Consider the following 16,834-nt stretch of genomic DNA (forward strand, 5'->3'; position numbering starts at 1 on the left):
AATAGTTGGCTCAACTATACTCACACTCGGTTCTAAAACCAAATAGGCTCGCACTTAATAAATTAATATTCATTAAAAAAGTAGAAGCACCAAACTTAGAGAAGATGGTAGGGGTGTGAGCTTAGGTGGTGGGGAGAACGAACCAGATCAGTTATGCATGGTTTATTTCAATTCTATTAGACTGTCACAATAATATTAAACATCCTCTTCTTTTATAATTTCGTTTTTTTCCAGGTCAACAGTTTCATCTGTTAATTTGCTTGTAGCACAAATAATTTAATCAAGAAATAAAATTTTATTCGGATTGAATATTGTAGTGATACAAACTATACTAGTTAATATCTTTTACTATTTAGACATCGATTTTTATCATAACAAAAACATTTAATAAAATCGTTTTTAGTTTTTGTTGGAGCACTTGTCTGAGCATGAATCCACACAGTCTGCAACTTTGTCTACATCTGCTCATTTCAAAAACAACAATAATAAACCATCAATTATATAATCTTCAAATACAATCCATAATAGTAGATATAATGTTTTGACAACAAGTAAGATACCAAGTATATGTGGTTATCGATTAATAAGATATTTTCGTATTATAGAAAGAAGAAAAAACTTACTCGGATTTTTAAGAGAAGAAAGAAAAGCACAATGATGAGTAGCACAACCAAGCTTGCAAAAATAATCAGGATGATCGATTTCCTTTGCCAAAATCATTTGAGAATGAGGAGAAGGAATATTTGATGTTGGAGGAGCAAGACAAGTAAGAAGACAAGTGAACGGACACAAAAGTAATTTTGGTAACTGTTTTTCAATGGCGCAACTATCAATACAACCGGGATAACAATTTCTAAAAGAAAGTGTGTCTTGAGCTTGTGTCTGAGCCATAATGTTCCCCATTACCATCACTATCATCATTGTAATGAGCATAATGGTCTCTCTCGTGCTTCTCATTTTCTTTCTTTTGTTTTTTGTTTGAAGAGATGATTATAAATTTGAGGAATTCGCTTGCTAATGGTGGATGTTGTTAATGTTTTTTTTATATAGGGATTTGGAACGTTATGTAGGTGTACGGGGTGGCTTATACTATCTTTTATTTTATTTTTTCGATTTTGGGATTATATTATTCTGTTTGTGAGGTAAAAGTTTGCATTAACCAAAATATGTGCAAGCTATTTTCAGATATATCTACTTAAATACATGAATCTACTTTTTTCTTGTTTTGATGTATCATGAATCTGTGTAATAGTGTTTGAAATGTATGTATTATACTTATTGTTTGATTTTTTCCCATTTGGTGATTATATTATTCTCCGTTTGTGACCTAAATTCATTAACATAAATATGTGCAAACTGTTTTAGATAAATGTCTACTTAAAGACATGAATCTTTTTTCTTGTTTTGATGTCTCATGCATCTGTATAATAGTGTTTAAAAAAAACATGTGGTAATGTGTATGAAAAATATACTTTTTGTTGATGGTCATGTATTTTATTAAATTTTAATTCAGTCATTTACATTAGTAACCGTCTGATTTTTACTTAACATATGTGTAAGATATATTATACTTTGTTATATATATTCCATACAATCTCTCATAAAATAAATAATGATTTACGTGCATGCATACCATATTATGCCATATATATTTTAAATTAAAACTTGTCACTTCTGCTGGAGATATATGTATCTATATTCAAGTTTAAATGTAAAAATCATCACATGTTCTTAAAATTTTAGTATACTGCTGTTATAATTTATTTGCTTAAGTTTTTAGCAAAAAAAACTTATTTGCTTATATTGAACCAAAAGAAAGTTATGTGATTGATACAACTACTCATAGATAACTATTGATTATTTTACAACTGAATATACTTTTGGCTTCACAGTTTTACTCACTTATTTGCTTGTAACAAAAGAAAAGAAAAACATCATAAAAAACAAAATATCCTCTTGAGATACTTATACTATATACTTTTGGGTTCAGAGTTTTACTCACTTATTTGCTTGTAACAAAAGAAAAGAAAAATATCATATAAAGCAAAATCTCCTCTTGAGATACTTATACTATAAATTATATTTATATAATAGATATTATCCATTTGAAATAAAATCAATTAATGTTTGTTAAATGTAATTGTCATATTGGCAACTGCTGTATAAATTGCATCAAAGTTGTAGAAAGTGACTGGAATGCAAATTATTAGATCCTATATAAGAGCCAACACTGCAGTTTCCACTTCAAGTTACCATTTGTAATCAGGATCTGAGATTTACGTAGATGAGTACATGCTCTATATGAAAAGAAAAACAAAGAAATCTAACATATATTACACACACGCTCCACCATTATTGGAATGAAGAGAGCTCAGTGTCATATATCTTGAGTGTCTATCAAAAATTGTATCATCTATAATCAGACTTGGTTGTGTTAAAAAATACACAGACTTGGTCCTTAAACCAAATAGGCTTGTACTTTATACATTAATATATTTATTAAGAATTTAGGGTCACTAATTTTTTTTAATGAGAACTGACTTTCTAAGGAGGCACCAAACTTGGTAGGGATATATTGTTATTCTTGTCGATAGATTCTTCTGCATACAGTAGAGGAAAGTAACCAGACCAGGTATTCATATATATTACAATTATATAAATTGGCACAATAATTTCAAACATCCTCTCTTTTTATCACTTCTTCAGTATTTTCATCTATTGATTTGCTTGTAACACAAATAATTTCAATGTGGAAATACATATTTATTTGGATTGAATATTGTAGTTATACAAACTACACGAACTCATATATTTTGATATTTAGACATTGAATTTTTATCTTAAGAGGAACATTTAATAAAGTCTCTTCTAGTTCTTGTCGGAGCACCTGTTTGAGCATGAATCCACACAGTCCACAACTTTGTCTACATCTGCTTATTCCACGGTCAATGAAAAATCATTAATTGAAAAATCTTTAATTAAGATCTGTAATAGCAGATATTATGTTTTCTACATCTACATACATGTATATATATATATGATTATGATTAATAAGATGTTTTCATATAATCAAGAAAGAAAAATGTAATTTGTGTTAACCAAACAAAATAACGCTTTTAAAAGAAAAGAAAAAACTTACTAGGATTTTGGAGAGAAGAAAGAGCAAGACAATGATGAGTAGCGCAACCAAGTTTACAGAAATAATCAGTATGATCGATTTCGTTTGCCAAAATCATTTGTGACGTAGGAGAAGGAGTATTTGATGTTGGAGGAGGAAGACAAGTCATGAAACAAGTGAATGGACACATCAAACCAGTTGGAAACTTCTTCTCAATGGCACAACTCACAATACAACCTGGGAAACAGCTTCTAAAAGGATAAGCTTGCGCTTGAGCTTCTGCCTGAACCACAAAGTTCCCCATTATCATCACTATCATTAGTGTAATGAACATCATGGTCACTCTTTTGCTTTCCATTCTCTTTCTTTTTTTGTTTGAAGAGATGATTATAAGATTCGATGAAACTTGTTTGTTAATCGTGGATGTTGTTAATGTCTATTGTTAATGTTTGTTTATATAGGGATTGTGAACCATCTTTATAAGCTGGTGACAGAAAAGAAGGAAATAATCTTCTGTAATAGTTAACATGTCTTTAATTTTATTTTTTTCTGATTGGGTGATTATATTATTCCGTTTATGAGGTATAAGTTTGCATGTGCAAGTTGTTTTCAGATATATTTACTAGTAAATGAATTTACTTTTTTCTTGTTTTGATGTAATCAGTAATAGTTTTTAAATATATATATATATATATATATATGTATTACTATAAAAGAAATACTTTCATTGATTGTCATATTCTACTGCGTTTAAATTCAGTCAATTAGAAAGTAACGACCCGATAATAACACAAGAATAAAACAATATGTTGTTCCTGAAATATGCATGTGTCCATCTAGTTTCTTAATATAACAATATCAAGATATATTTTGCTACCATTTTTCATACAACCTCATAAACTCAATAATAATTAATGTGCATGCATTCAACATTATGAAATGCAGATTTTAAATTGCAACTTGTATATTGTGCTAAAAATAAATAAATATATATATATATATATATGTAATCATATATTGAGATTTAAAATCATCAGACCTTCTTAAAATATAGTATACGGCCGTTATAACTTATTTGCTCAAATTTCTGCCCAAAAAGTAATATGTGTTCTCGACCAGGGTTCAAGACCAGTTTTGAGCATAGTAAGATAACAAAACATTCGCCTCAGTCTCTAAATTTTTTTGTAGTTAATATGTATAGTTCTTTGGATTCCAAAAAATGGATTAAAATTCCCAACAACTATATTGAGTTTACGAGAGATTAAATATCTGAACTCGAACAGGTAATATCTGAACTCAAATGGAAAACCGAAAATAACCAAACATATGTATATTTAATCTTATAGTTATAGTTTATTTTTTTTATTTTATTCAAAATATTTATATTGATGTTATACATGGCTCAAAATCATATATTATATATATAATTTCAGACAATGTGATTTGCTATGCACTTAAAATGCATGTATGTCAAACTTCTTGTTTCATGCATTAACAAAGTTGCATTCAAATTCTCAAAAAAAAAAAACTAGATTAGTGTTTTTCTATTTTTAAACTTTTGCTTTCAAACCTATTAATCGTTCAAACCTATTAAATTTTTTTAAATCAGTTAAGTTAATTGTAAAATTTTAAGTAGAAAAAACTTGAGTAATGAGGAATTTGATTTTTTAAAATTAAAAGATGCAAACCTGATCTGAAATATCCAAACCGAACAAAAAATATCTCAACCCGACTCGATATGTAAAAGTATCTGAACGAGTTCTGGACCCCTATACCGAAATGCCCGAAAATCTAAAATATCATATTCAAATCCGAACGGGTATCCGAACGCGAGGCCTCTATGAGATCACTCTTAATAGATAACAAAGATAATTTTGCAACTAAATATAATTTTGTGTTTACAGTTTTTATTCACTTATTTGTTCGTAACTGAAGAAAAAACATCAAACCAAGAAATAATTATTCAGTTGCTTTGTTAAAAGGAAAAGTTGTTTGATTTTTATATAGCATCAATATAAATAAATAACTCGTTTCGTTAAACAACAATGATAATAATAGATTTCGCTTCTTTTCTCCTAAGAGCACTTGTATGAGCATGAATCCACACAGTTTGCAACGTTCTCCGCATCTGTCCCCAACACAACAACATCAAAAAGACAAAAACCATAAATACATATAAACTTTTCTTGAAATACTTATACAATGGCTAAAATAGATTTTTTAAAAAAAATTCAAACTACTACAATGATAATAAAAAAGGTAGTTAAGTGATTGGGATACAAATTATTGGATCCTATATCAACATTAATATACTTTTCACAAATAAAAACGCTTTATCTATTTCTATAATCGAAGAATCATTAAAATTGAAACTCACATTAATCAAAGTAATCTACAGCCGCAGTCACGTAAAATTTGTATCTAGCAAAGTGAATATGCATGCAATTATTACTAAAAATATCTTACTAAATGTGTGTTTCAAAACAAAAAAAAACATGCGAGATTTACGTACCACCATAATTTATTCTTACAATTAACACGTACACATGATTAGATTTTACTTTTCGAACAAATATGAAATGATTTAGCAAAAAAAAAAAACAAATATGAAATGCAAAAAAAATAAAAGCTTACTCGGATTTTGGAAGAAAGAAAGAGACACACAATGATGAGTGGCACAACCGAGTTTGCAGAAGTATTCCGTATTATCGATTTTGTTTGTTGGAACAGTATCAGATGAAGGAGAAGGAGAAGGAGATGGTAAAGTAGGAACAAGACATGTCATGAGACACGTGAATGGACACAAAACAGATTTTGGAAATGTAGTATGAGATTTACACACCACAAGACAATCTGAGTAACAAACACTAAAATGACTAGATTGAGCATTTGTCTTGTCCAGAAGGCTTCCCACTAGCGTCACTATTACCATGAACATTGCCATCTTTTTGCTTTCCATTTGTTTTTATTGTAAAGTTGATCAAGTTATTTTTATTGTGAAAATTGTTTGTGGTAGTGTTGTTTATTTATAAATAAATTGCGGAATCTTTTTCTGTATTAGTTGTCATAGTGAACGACAAATCATGGTATACTATCGTTTGGTAATACGATACTTAATGGATAATTATTTTCTTCTATGTATTTCTGATTCGGAGGTTATACTTCCTTTTTTTTTGTTAATCTGAGTGTATAAAAATGGATAATTATGTTTTCAGTGTATTTTGCATTCAGATATTATACGCTTTTTAAAATCCAAGTGCGTAGGGCCAACGGTAGTGCCGGTTAACAAAAGACAAGAAGTGTGATCGTCCGGATTCAACTTCTTGTTTTACCGTATCTTTTTTTCTTTTTGTAACTTTTGTTTACCGTATCTTGATAATTAGAAACATCGAATTTTATATATTTTACATTAAAGTTAAAAATAGTAAAAAGTTTAGATATATTTTATGTGTATATTTTTTTATTATAAAAGATTCAATTTTGTGTTCAGTGGTTCGTGACATGAATAGGCCTAACCAAAACACGACTAATTTGAGGTGAGCAGGTCTCGTATTTAGTCTTACGAAATGTGTAGTCTCTTAGGAGATACATGGGTTACATTTTGTCAATTAGTGACACAGGTAATCATAAGATTCTTTTCTATAACGAAAATGCAAATAGTTAACGATAATAATTATTCCCGGTCGGGCTATATAGTAATTCGTTATGATTCATATATATTAAAATGGGCGATCAAATATATATTGCAACACATTAATTAGATGGGCACGATACACATTGGATAATCTACAAAACATTTTTTTGACCAAAAATAAAACTATTATATATTAAACTTCCTTTTCGGTAGTATTTTAGACTCTCTGTTTCAGATCAATAGTTTTTTGTCAATTTACTTGCTTGTAAAACAAGATATATCAAATCAAGAAATCAGTTATCATTTGAATTTAAGAATTTAATCGATACAACATGCTCGAATCTTTTTATTTAGACATTGATTTTTCATGGAAGTATACAATAACAAACTAATTTGTGTGTTTAGTTCTTGCGGGAGCATATATCTGAGCATGAATCCACACATACTGAAACTTTCTCTGCGTGATCTGCCCATATAAAAAAAAAAACAATAACATCCATAAGAAAGTTAATTAGACTCCAAACATTTTAGGACATCACTACTAAATATCCTTAGATCCACATGATTAAACTGTATTATACATGAAAACTTACCCTTATCATGGATCAAGGATGACGAAGCACAACGATCAGTGGCACATCCGAGTTTACAAAAATAATCAGTCTGGTCAATTTCATTTAGATTTGCCTCAGAAGGTGTAGTAGGCTGTTTACAGTCCTTGATACACGAGAAAGGACAGAACAGTTTCTTGAATCCGTTGGAAGATGCAGCACAAATCACAAAACAGCCTTTATAACAATCTAGAAAAGCCAAACCCTCAGCCTCAAACAAAATGTTCCCCGTCACCAACATCACCACCACCAACATAGCCATTCTTTTGCTGTCCATGTTTTCTTGAGGATATAAAAGCTGATGGAAATTGTTTCTTAATTATGAATGTTGGTTTGTGTAACCAGGTTACTAGGTCTTCTTTTTTTTTTTGAACTCATACTAAGTCTTCTTTATATAGGGATGTTATAATTAACATTTCCAGATTCCGTAACAAATCAGTTTTGATTTTGCTAGCTGTTGTGGGATAGTAAATGATTAAATATAATTTCATTCATTCATTTAGAATCTATAAGGATTTTTTTCTTCTTACATCCAGAATGTAGATATTCCTAATATTAGTATGCTTGTGGTTGAAAGTTATGATAAAGAGAAAACGTATAAAATTTTAAGATACATATACGCTCATCCTAAAATGATACTTTTTTTTGTAACACAAACTTTCATTCAAACTTTAAAGACCCCTAAGCTGGAGTTCATTACTTTAGTTTCAAGTAACAAAGCTTGCTTTGCCAAGGCATCAGCATCTTTGTTTTTTCCCTGAGGATCCACCTGAAACGGATCAACTCAAACTCTGCAATTAAACTAACAATATCACCTATGATGATACTTATACTCCGTTTTTTCTAAAATATGTTTGCAAATTTTATTGTATTGAAATCATGGTAAGACTTTTGGTCCACATATTGATTACTCTTAACTATGTGGTTCTTTCGTGTGTCTGGAGAGAACCACAACAAAGTCGAAGTAACATCAGTACTTGATATGGCTTTCAATTAAGCAAACAAAAAAACAAGTACATTTGGATTTCAATTCTCATCACAAAGAGTGTCACAAACCCCTTAATGAACCAACGTAAACATTCAGTCTAAAAGCAATATTGTATCTCTCTCTCTATTGCTCTGAGGTATCGGCTCGACGATAGGGCATGTACCTATGATCCTTCGTAGCATTCTTCTTCCTCCGTTTGTCAAGAAACAATGAAAGCTTCCCAGATTCATGTATTGTACATCATAAAGTGATTCAGTGATTATAAAGTTTTAAGACTTTAGGGTCAAAACTGATTTACATACCTTGAGACTGTTGTACTCTTTGTTGAGTTCTTGCTTTCGGATCTCAGCTGCACAAGATGTAAGAATACAACTCAGCAAACAAAACTTGAAAGTACGCAAACACAGGGACTTTTGAGTAGAAAACTAAGAACATACATTGTTTGAGATAGTAAAGCTTTTTGCCCATTTTTTGCAGCTTCTCTTTCTTTCTTTTTGTGCTCTGTTAGTATTGATTTTCCTTTAGCTTCTTTTTCAGTTCCTGTTTACAAAACAAGAGGCCTCGTGAAACTGAAAACTGGCAAGAACTTTTTATATCAGCATTTAGCATCATCAATCAATCAATACATTTAGGAATCTTTTTCATTCATTCATTTAGATCTATAAGAATTATTTTTCTTCTTACATCCAGAATCTAGATATCTATCTATATATATATAAAGATGTCGGTGACTCTCCTGTGATGCCACTTGGAAACTCCTTCTCCACAAAGCTGACACGCGTCCGTCTTCAACACTACGCAGCGTTTCATTTAAGTTAAATGTGTTACGTGGGTTTTGTGTCTAATCTGGGCCTTAAGTTTGTTCAACATGGCCAGTCCAGCAATGAGTTTATATTTTTATCTTCTAATAAAAAAAAATGGAAAAGTTAAGGAGAGGCTGAAACTGAAGAGTCGTCTTCAACATTCTCTTAGCTTTTCTCAAAAGCTCTCCACTCCTCACACGATCTATTGTTGATTGCATACTTCCATCTTCAGATTCTTCGAGGTAATTCCAAAGTTAAAACTCATAATTATCAAACTTTTCTCAAAAGCTTTTGTTTGTGGGAGATGATTTTGATTTTGATTTTGTTTACGTACTGATCATCGAACTTTTTCCGAAAGATTTCGTTTATGGCAGTTGATTTTGATTTCTAATTTGTTCGTTGATTTTTTTTCAACTTTTTCATCTATTGATCATCAAAATTATTATTCAAAGCTTTTGTTTATGGGAGATGATAGTGGGAGTGGAAATTATTATTTTTGTCAAGCTCAGGTAAAGGCACGCCTCTGTTATAAATTATTTGTTGTTTTCTAAATCTACGACACACAAAAAGACATTAGAATATTTGTGTTAGGTACTGCACCCTTCAATAATCCTCGATGGCAAACTCCGAATAATCTTGAGAGCAAGTTTTCACGGGTTGGTGATAACTACCGCTCCATCGATGAGGTTTGAATCACATAAACTTTTTTTGCCTTGGTTTATGTGAGTTTATGTCTATTGGTGATTTGGTGTTTTGTTTGATTTTCTTTCTCTTGACAGGTTGCTTCTGCTCTTCCACATGCAGGTTTGGAGTCCTCGAATCTGATTGTTGGTATTGATGTCACCAAGAGAAATGAGTGAACAAGTTAAACAAGTTACGTTCTTTATGTATAGCCAATGTTTTAGTCTAGATTTTAAGTGAATGCCACTCTGATCTGAAAGCTGACTGGTGATTTGATTTAGGGGTGAAATCATTCGGTAGGAAGAGCCTGCATTACATTGGGACAATAAACCCTTATCAGCAAGCTATTTCCATCATTGGAAAGACTTCATCGGTTTTCAATCAAGATAACTTGATCCCGTGTTATGGATTCAGATATGGTAACAACTTTAATGTATCCATTATCATTTAACTGCTAAGTTTGTTGTTTGGTCTGTGATTACAGATTTAAGGTTGGTTGCTTTGGTTATTACAGGGAAATGAATAATATAGTTGAATGAAACCATTCCTTGAGCACTACAATAACAACAGGTCAAAGATGACATCTCACTTTCGGGAACGTCCGTCTTGGAATGAGAATCATGCGTCAACGGTCCTGGTGGTTATATACTAAAAGTTTGTTGAGGAGGATCACCGAGCATCAACACATCACATGTTGAAGCAGCGATTAATGAGAATGGTATCGGGTATGTTAAGCTTATGGGTCGTTACAGTGTAACTTTTTTCTTATTTGTTTTTGCTTTTAACATTACAGATAAAGACCTTCGATGGTTTACAACAGGACTCATAGCAATGCATGCTACATAAGCTAGCGGAGATGTCAATAGCTGTCTTACTCCTTAGTCAGCCTCTTATCTCTAAGGAAGGTGGACTCTTGGAGTTCTTTGATAAACGGATCAAGGTTGAGTGGTCACGTGGTGATTGTTTTTGCTGAAGAAGCAGCGCAAGAGTTGATGTGCAAAAACATGAATTTAACACTGATGCCTCTGATTACAAGTTTCTTAAAGATGTCGGCTTCTGGATACAACAAAGCACCAAGGTAAAAATTAGATTCAAACTTTCTCTTATGCCATTTCAGATAACGGTTACGAGACTCATTTTCAGAAGATACAAAGTGGTTAATGGGTTAGAGTCAATTTGTTGGGTCATGAGTCTTTAGCCTATTCCATGCATAAGTAGTATATAAGTAGAAGTGATAATACGATAGATACTTATCTAGAGATTAGATCACAAGAGGGGGAGGTGAGAGACTCCATTATTAGTTCTCTCACGTTTGTTTCCTTTGCTCTGTTTCTATTTTGATCCAAGAGATACGTTTCACGTATCAATAACTTTAAAACTCATCATAATGTTTTTTCTTCTCGGGTGATAGGATCATTTTAAGAAGCTTAACATGATGAGGAATCTCAAATACATAGGTAACAAAAACCATAACTCTTTCTCCCCACTTTTCAACTATTTGGATATTGTAAAGTCATTTCTTCATTTCTTGCGTTTAGATCCTACATACATGATTCGGGCTGTTCAACAGTAAGAATGTACAAGTTGAATTGAAATTCTTAAAAACAGTTTGTAGTTGTTTAAGATTTGATGTATGCTTATATTTCTGATGTGTAAGTTTAGATATTTTTCTTTTTGTATGTTTTATACACAAGTGTGTTGTACGCGATACCCGAACATTAAACGTGTCTTCTTCATTTCGGAGAGAATCCGCTTACTAAGCACGGAGCTAAAAACAACACCAGCACCATAAACGAAACCACGAGTCTTATCAGTGACAACGACATCTGATCTAAGAATAGAGTTTCCCGTCGAACAGATGGAGATCCTAAGAAGATCGCTGGTTGTTGCAGCAGACGCCTTCCATGGTGATAAAATAGACGTGTAGAAGAAGAGAATGATGATTTCTTCTATGATTATGAAAGTGACCACATCCAATTTTGTAATTAACGAAAAATTATAATTCTTACTTTTAGTTCGATGGGAAACTCTATTCTTAGTTGAAATGATTAACTACATATGGGACGGTTAACATGTTATTTTTGATCTAGAGATTTAGACCTGTTTTTGATTAAAAAAAGAAGAGGATTTACATCCGTTAAAACATAAAATAGAATTCCAAAACATGTGAAAAGCGTTATCAAAGTTAAAAGGCACATACATATAAGAGTCCAAGCGTCCTACACCAGCAAAGTAAACCTGCAATACAAGAATATTGAACACTGACGTTGACAGAAAACATGATTCAACAAAATAGAAAGGAATTAGAAGACAATAAGAATATAGTTAAAATAAAATATAACAAACGTAGAAAATCATGGAAATACACAAACCTTTTTGTCATTAGTAGTTGTCTGAATTTTTCATCAAGAACACTGTGAAGAACACATCATATCAGAGGTATAGAAAACAATGACAACCAAACAGACAATAACTTTGAATATTACTTGGAAGCCCGGTGGGACTCATGCCAAAATATAAACAAACGACTGAATTCGTTTTCATTATTTGAGCAACATATGTAATCGCATGGTCTTTGTATACCTTTATATTTTTTTAAATAAAAAAATTCAAAACATTATTTTAGCTTTTTCCAATTACGATCCCAGTTTTAAAGATGTGATCCAAAAAATAATACAACATATCTACTTCTTAAAAATGTGTTCATAGGCAGGCATGGGATTTATTATCCGAGATCCGGATTGGATTCGATCCGGGATCCGCTCCGAAATAGGATATCCGGGGTACTCGGATCCGAATCTGGATAGTAAAATTTTGGATTCGTCCAAACCGAATCCGAATCCGGATATCTTAATTTTTAGGTCCGAAAATCCGGATCCGGATCCGTATTTTTAAAACACATTAAATTTTTAAATTTTATTAATATTTATATTTGATATATTAATATTATACATGAATTAATTTTATAATATTATATTTTAGTTTTTACAATATTATAGACATATATAAATATATTTATAAATATTTTATCTATGTATTATATTAAAAATTAGTATTTAAAAAAAATATTTTTAATTATTTTTACGGATCCGGATATCCGCGGGTAATAAAATATCAAGACGGATATACGAAATCCGGATATCCGTAAACCACAAATCCAGATCCGGATACTAAATACACGGATCCAGATCTGGATACCCCAGATTTTCCGGATATCCAGATCCGTCCCAAGCCTATTCATAGGCACACAAATCCATCACAAAACTTAAACCAAAAGCCAAAACACAACTTAATCGTAATACAAACCTGAACGTAAGCAAATAAACTATATAAGAGTATCTCGAAAAAATCTCTATAACTTCAAATATATAATTTCTTACTCGCCAAATTGTTTTTTTCAAAATTTCAAATTTAGAGTTTTGTAGAGTGAACTACTCAAAACTTCAAATTTAAGTTTTATTTTTATTTGCATTTTGGTCTTTGCAATTAATTACATATCACATTAAGTATTTTTCTATTTATCATTTTAATCTTTAAAATTTATATTATTTTAAAACTAAATCAGACAACAAAAATATTACAAAAAAAACTTAATATTTTAAAAAGATACATGACGACATAATTATTATGCAAGTTTAAATATTACAATAAGTCTGGTAAATACGACTACTAATCTCAAAAAGTTCAACAACTAGGACATACTCGCAGACCTACCCATTCCTATTAATATGCTAATTCATAATGCTTCTCAAATTTAAACAATACATTAAAACATAAACGAATACACTAAATATTAACAAATTAAGGTAACCACTTTTTTTTTATAAATTTCATTAATCTTACCATCTTTTGAACTCACTCACACGAGAATAAATTATTCCCTCATTTAGTCCAACATCGATAAGTTAATCAACTTATCATGGACAAATTTTTTTTAATAAACTAAGAACATTTATTAAATCAATAATCCAAATACAAACAAAAAAACTTTGAAAAATATATTTTAAACAAGAAAAAAATATCACATCCCGCGCGTAGCGCGGGCCGACCCTAGTTCCTAATATTAGTATGTTTGAGGTTGAAAGATATGATAGAGAAAACGTATAAAATTTTAAGATCTATACGTTCATCCTAAAATGATACTTATACTCGGATTTTTTTCTAATATATTGATTATTACTCTAACTAGTATGTGGTTGTTTCATGTCTGGAGAGAACCACAACAAAGTCTAAGTAACATCAGTACGTGATATGGCTTTCAATTAAGCAAACAAAAAAAAAGGTAAAGCTACATTTGGATTTGAATTCTCATCACAAAGCCCTTCATGAACCAAACGTAAAAAAAAAGTCTGAAAGCAATACTGTCCCTCTCTCTATTGCACTCAGGCATCGGCTCGACGATAGGGCATGTACCTATGATCCTTCGTTGCGTTCTTCTTCCTCCGTTTGTCAAGAAACGATGAAAGCTTCCCAGATTCCTGGATTGTACATCAAAAAGTGATTCAGTGATTATAAAGTTTCAAAACTTTGGACCAAAACTGATTTACATACCTTGAGACTGTTGTACTTCTCGATGAGTTCTTGCTTTCGGATCTCAGCTGCATAAGATGTAAGATGTAAGTTAAAACTCGAAGCTGCTACATGTTTTCAACGCAAACTCGGGAGTTTTGGAGTAGAAAACTAGGAACATACATTGTTTGAGATAGTAAGGCTTTTTGCCCATCTTTGCAGCTTCTCTTTCTTTCTTTTTGTGCTCTGTCAGTATTGACTTTCCTTTGCTGTTTGTTGAGGGATCATACTTCAACAACTTCTCCTGAGGTATTGCACAGCCAAAGAAACATACGATTAGATATTAACCAGCAGCTGGACAAGAGGAGGGGCAAAAAAAACAAAGGACCACTTACAACATAAGTTAACTGGTCCTTGAGTTCTTCGACGTCTTCTGGATTCTTTGTTTTCTTTAGCTTCTTTCTCAGTTCCTGTTCACAGAACAAAAGGCTTTGTGAGAAATTGGAAAAACTTTTAATATCAGCATTTAGCGTCATCAATCAATCAAAATACCTCTCTTTCAACAGGAAGTTTCTCCTCGAAAAAGAAACTGTATCTCTTCCTGAACCTACAAAAGATAACACAAAACTCAGCTTCACCTCAAACAAGAACAATGATCAACCTATAAAACTACTTTCATGCTTCACAAGAGAGAGAAAGAGATAGATAGATACCCCTCAGGATCAACGTTTCCAGCCAATGAATCAAAACGAGGATCGCGAACCACCTGAATACAAGTAAAGAAACAGTTTCTCAATAATTCAAAGAAACAGTTTCTCAATACTCAGAACTTATAACAAGTACCTTCTTCGGAGCTTGAATAACCTCTCTATAACGACTCACTGGTCTTTTAGAACTTAACTCCATTGGTCTATTTCATCACGAACGAAACAAACAAAGATTAAAAGACAATAAAACAAACTGAAAGATAACAAGAGAGACCAAACAGTAAGTAAGTTACCTGTTCTTGTTAGCACGAGCAGGTTTCTTAGCTTCAGAGAACGTTATGTTCTTGTCTGAAGCACGACCAGTGTTCTTCTTCACTTGAGAGAACGATGGCTTCACGGGAACAGCAGGACGAGGACGAGACCCATCAGCACGCAGTCTATGTATCTCCTCCAATGTCAACTCTTTCCCTTTCTCTTCTTCTTCTTCTTCCTAATTTTCAATTAAAAAGAAAAAAAAAATCAAAATTTATAAAATCAACAAACAAAACAATACTGTAAGAGCTTCCGACAGACCTCATCTGAAGAAGACAGAGAGGATAACGACTGCTCATCGTCATCATCTTCACTGTCGTCAAAAACAATCTTACTAGAGCTCGGTTCAAACTTACTAACTTCCTTCATTGTCAATCACGTGAAAACCTAAACACAGAGAAATAAAATTAACACCAGCTTCTTAATCATGGAATGTAATCGAAAACCAAAACTAATAAACTTACTTTGAACACAGAGAATCTGTAAACGATAACGGCGCGACAAGTCGAGGAGCGAGGAGTAATGAAAAATAACAAACAACTGTGAATAGAATTAAAATCAAATTAGGGTTTTTATTTGATTCCAATTTCGGATTCGGTTCATTCACAAATCGAACCGAATTTAAGCGGTTAGAACAGTGTACCAATCGGTTTACTACAGGTAACTTGATAGTTTAGACTTTAGATATTAGAAGATAACGGGCTGGACCTGGCTATGGGTTTTAAGAAAGAAGAAAAAAGCAAATGAAAATTTGATTGGTTGAATATTTGTTGGCTTTAACATATTTTTGGTTCTCTACGGTAACTATAACACCATAATGAACTCCATAATCTCCAAAGAATTTTTTTTTTTTTTCGGTATCGGGAGATTTACAAGAACTACCTAAATTCAACAGCTCAAAATTGAAGATATTATCAAAAGTCGACTTGGTCGTGACACAGTCAGAATTTTTAATGACAAATTCTTATATTATATTAAACGGTTTCAAGCTAGTATAACTAAAATATAACGAAAGTTAGAAGTGGCTAAGAGGAAAAAAATCCATAGAAAACCTTCATTTGTAATTCTAGGGACCATTTTCGAAAGCATGAAAAAAATGTTGAAATTGACGTTGAATAATCCATCCTATAAATTTTAAGAGCAGTTGAAAATCTTCTCGAAGATGTATGGATTTCCCCGTCAGCGGAGAGGCTGCCTCGTCCAGACGATCTCATAGTAATACTGTTTGATATCTTATCCCTTATATATTAAAAGAGAAGCATTGAAATAAATGCATTCACACTATAATAGACACGTGGCAGCTTCACAATGATTTGATAATAAATATACTAACGCTTTCACACTATATTCATAAATGTGTTCACACTATGTATTTTACGTTTTTAATATAAAACTCACATAATCGTTTCAATAAAACTCTAGATTTTTTGGTTCAAATAAAAATAGATAACGAATCAAAAGCCAAACTATA

At 31.7% G+C, this 16,834-nt stretch overlaps 4 protein-coding genes and 1 long non-coding RNA gene across 12 annotated transcripts; 1 reads left to right on the forward strand and 4 right to left on the reverse strand.

Annotated features, from left to right (window-relative positions):
• Positions 1-1,028: 1,028 nt before the first annotated feature.
• LOC106400377 (thionin-like protein 2) lies at positions 1,029-4,033 on the reverse strand. The gene is made up of 2 exons (XM_013840746.3): positions 3,140-4,033; positions 1,029-2,930 (listed from the first exon to the last, which is right to left on the reverse strand). The coding sequence occupies exons 1-2, from the start codon at positions 3,474-3,476 to the stop codon at positions 2,869-2,871; spliced, it is 399 nt and encodes a 132-aa protein (XP_013696200.2). The 5' UTR covers positions 3,477-4,033; the 3' UTR covers positions 1,029-2,868.
• Positions 4,034-4,638: 605 nt separating this feature from the next.
• Positions 4,639-6,278, reverse strand: LOC111200645 (thionin-like protein 2). The gene is made up of 2 exons (XM_022691878.2): positions 5,753-6,278; positions 4,639-5,246 (listed from the first exon to the last, which is right to left on the reverse strand). Exons 1-2 carry the CDS (start codon positions 6,075-6,077, stop codon positions 5,194-5,196), a joined length of 378 nt encoding a protein of 125 aa, XP_022547599.2. The 5' UTR covers positions 6,078-6,278; the 3' UTR covers positions 4,639-5,193.
• Positions 6,279-7,153: 875 nt separating this feature from the next.
• LOC106400625 (thionin-like protein 1) lies at positions 7,154-8,964 on the reverse strand. Its single transcript, XM_048741792.1, has 4 exons — positions 8,789-8,964; positions 8,654-8,700; positions 7,346-8,567; positions 7,154-7,218 (listed from the first exon to the last, which is right to left on the reverse strand). The coding sequence occupies exons 3-4, from the start codon at positions 7,638-7,640 to the stop codon at positions 7,154-7,156; spliced, it is 360 nt and encodes a 119-aa protein (XP_048597749.1). The 5' UTR covers positions 7,641-8,567; positions 8,654-8,700; positions 8,789-8,964.
• A 281-nt stretch (positions 8,965-9,245) lies between these two features.
• Positions 9,246-11,508, forward strand: LOC125578597. Of its 7 annotated transcripts, XR_007316713.1 has the most exons (8): positions 9,328-9,396; positions 9,607-9,663; positions 9,746-9,840; positions 9,934-10,027; positions 10,117-10,254; positions 10,350-10,560; positions 10,629-10,913; positions 11,247-11,508. It is a non-coding gene; the product is annotated as an uncharacterized LOC125578597 (long non-coding RNA). The 7 variants fall into 7 exon arrangements; XR_007316712.1 differs by lacking the exon at positions 9,607-9,663 and having other exon boundaries at positions 9,246-9,396; XR_007316709.1 differs by having other exon boundaries at positions 9,287-9,663.
• A 2,561-nt stretch (positions 11,509-14,069) lies between these two features.
• On the reverse strand, positions 14,070-15,980 carry LOC106397440 (ribosomal RNA processing protein 36 homolog). Of its 2 annotated transcripts, none has more exons than XM_048741793.1 (10): positions 15,828-15,980; positions 15,625-15,750; positions 15,345-15,535; positions 15,188-15,254; positions 15,058-15,110; positions 14,897-14,951; positions 14,740-14,814; positions 14,528-14,648; positions 14,387-14,433; positions 14,070-14,313 (listed from the first exon to the last, which is right to left on the reverse strand). In XM_048741793.1, the coding sequence occupies exons 2-10, from the start codon at positions 15,730-15,732 to the stop codon at positions 14,218-14,220; spliced, it is 813 nt and encodes a 270-aa protein (XP_048597750.1). In that variant the 5' UTR covers positions 15,733-15,750; positions 15,828-15,980; the 3' UTR covers positions 14,070-14,217. The 2 variants fall into 2 exon arrangements, with proteins under 2 accessions (XP_048597750.1, XP_013693474.2); XM_013838020.3 differs by having other exon boundaries at positions 15,345-15,541.
• Positions 15,981-16,834: the final 854 nt, after the last annotated feature.

Source organism: Brassica napus, chromosome A9, assembly GCF_020379485.1.
Source record: "Brassica napus cultivar Da-Ae chromosome A9, Da-Ae, whole genome shotgun sequence".
NCBI lineage: Eukaryota > Viridiplantae > Streptophyta > Magnoliopsida > Brassicales > Brassicaceae > Brassica > Brassica napus.

What these genes read in the sequence shown, in the direction of transcription:
- LOC111200645 (XM_022691878.2), bottom strand. Translation starts at nt 6,077, where the DNA reads ATGGAAAGCAAAAAGATGGCAATGTTCATGGTAATAGTGACGCTAGTG. An exon ending in TTCTTTCTTCCAAAATCCGA is followed by an intron (nt 5,247 to 5,752) that starts GTAAGCTTTTAT and finishes TGTTGGGGACAG; the next exon opens with ATGCGGAGAACGTTGCAAAC.
- LOC106400625 (XM_048741792.1), bottom strand. Translation starts at nt 7,640, where the DNA reads ATGGACAGCAAAAGAATGGCTATGTTGGTGGTGGTGATGTTGGTGACG. An exon ending in ATCCTTGATCCATGATAAGG is followed by an intron (nt 7,219 to 7,345) that starts GTAAGTTTTCAT and finishes TTATATGGGCAG; the next exon opens with ATCACGCAGAGAAAGTTTCA.
- LOC106400377 (XM_013840746.3), bottom strand. Translation starts at nt 3,476, where the DNA reads ATGGAAAGCAAAAGAGTGACCATGATGTTCATTACACTAATGATAGTG. An exon ending in TTCTTCTCTCCAAAATCCTA is followed by an intron (nt 2,931 to 3,139) that starts GTAAGTTTTTTC and finishes TGGAATAAGCAG; the next exon opens with ATGTAGACAAAGTTGTGGAC.
- LOC106397440 (XM_013838020.3), bottom strand. Translation starts at nt 15,732, where the DNA reads ATGAAGGAAGTTAGTAAGTTTGAACCGAGCTCTAGTAAGATTGTTTTT. An exon ending in CTCTGTCTTCTTCAGATGAG is followed by an intron (nt 15,542 to 15,624) that starts GTCTGTCGGAAG and finishes ATTGAAAATTAG; the next exon opens with GAAGAAGAAGAAGAAGAGAA. An exon ending in AACTTCCTGTTGAAAGAGAG is followed by an intron (nt 14,815 to 14,896) that starts GTATTTTGATTG and finishes TTCTGTGAACAG; the next exon opens with GAACTGAGAAAGAAGCTAAA.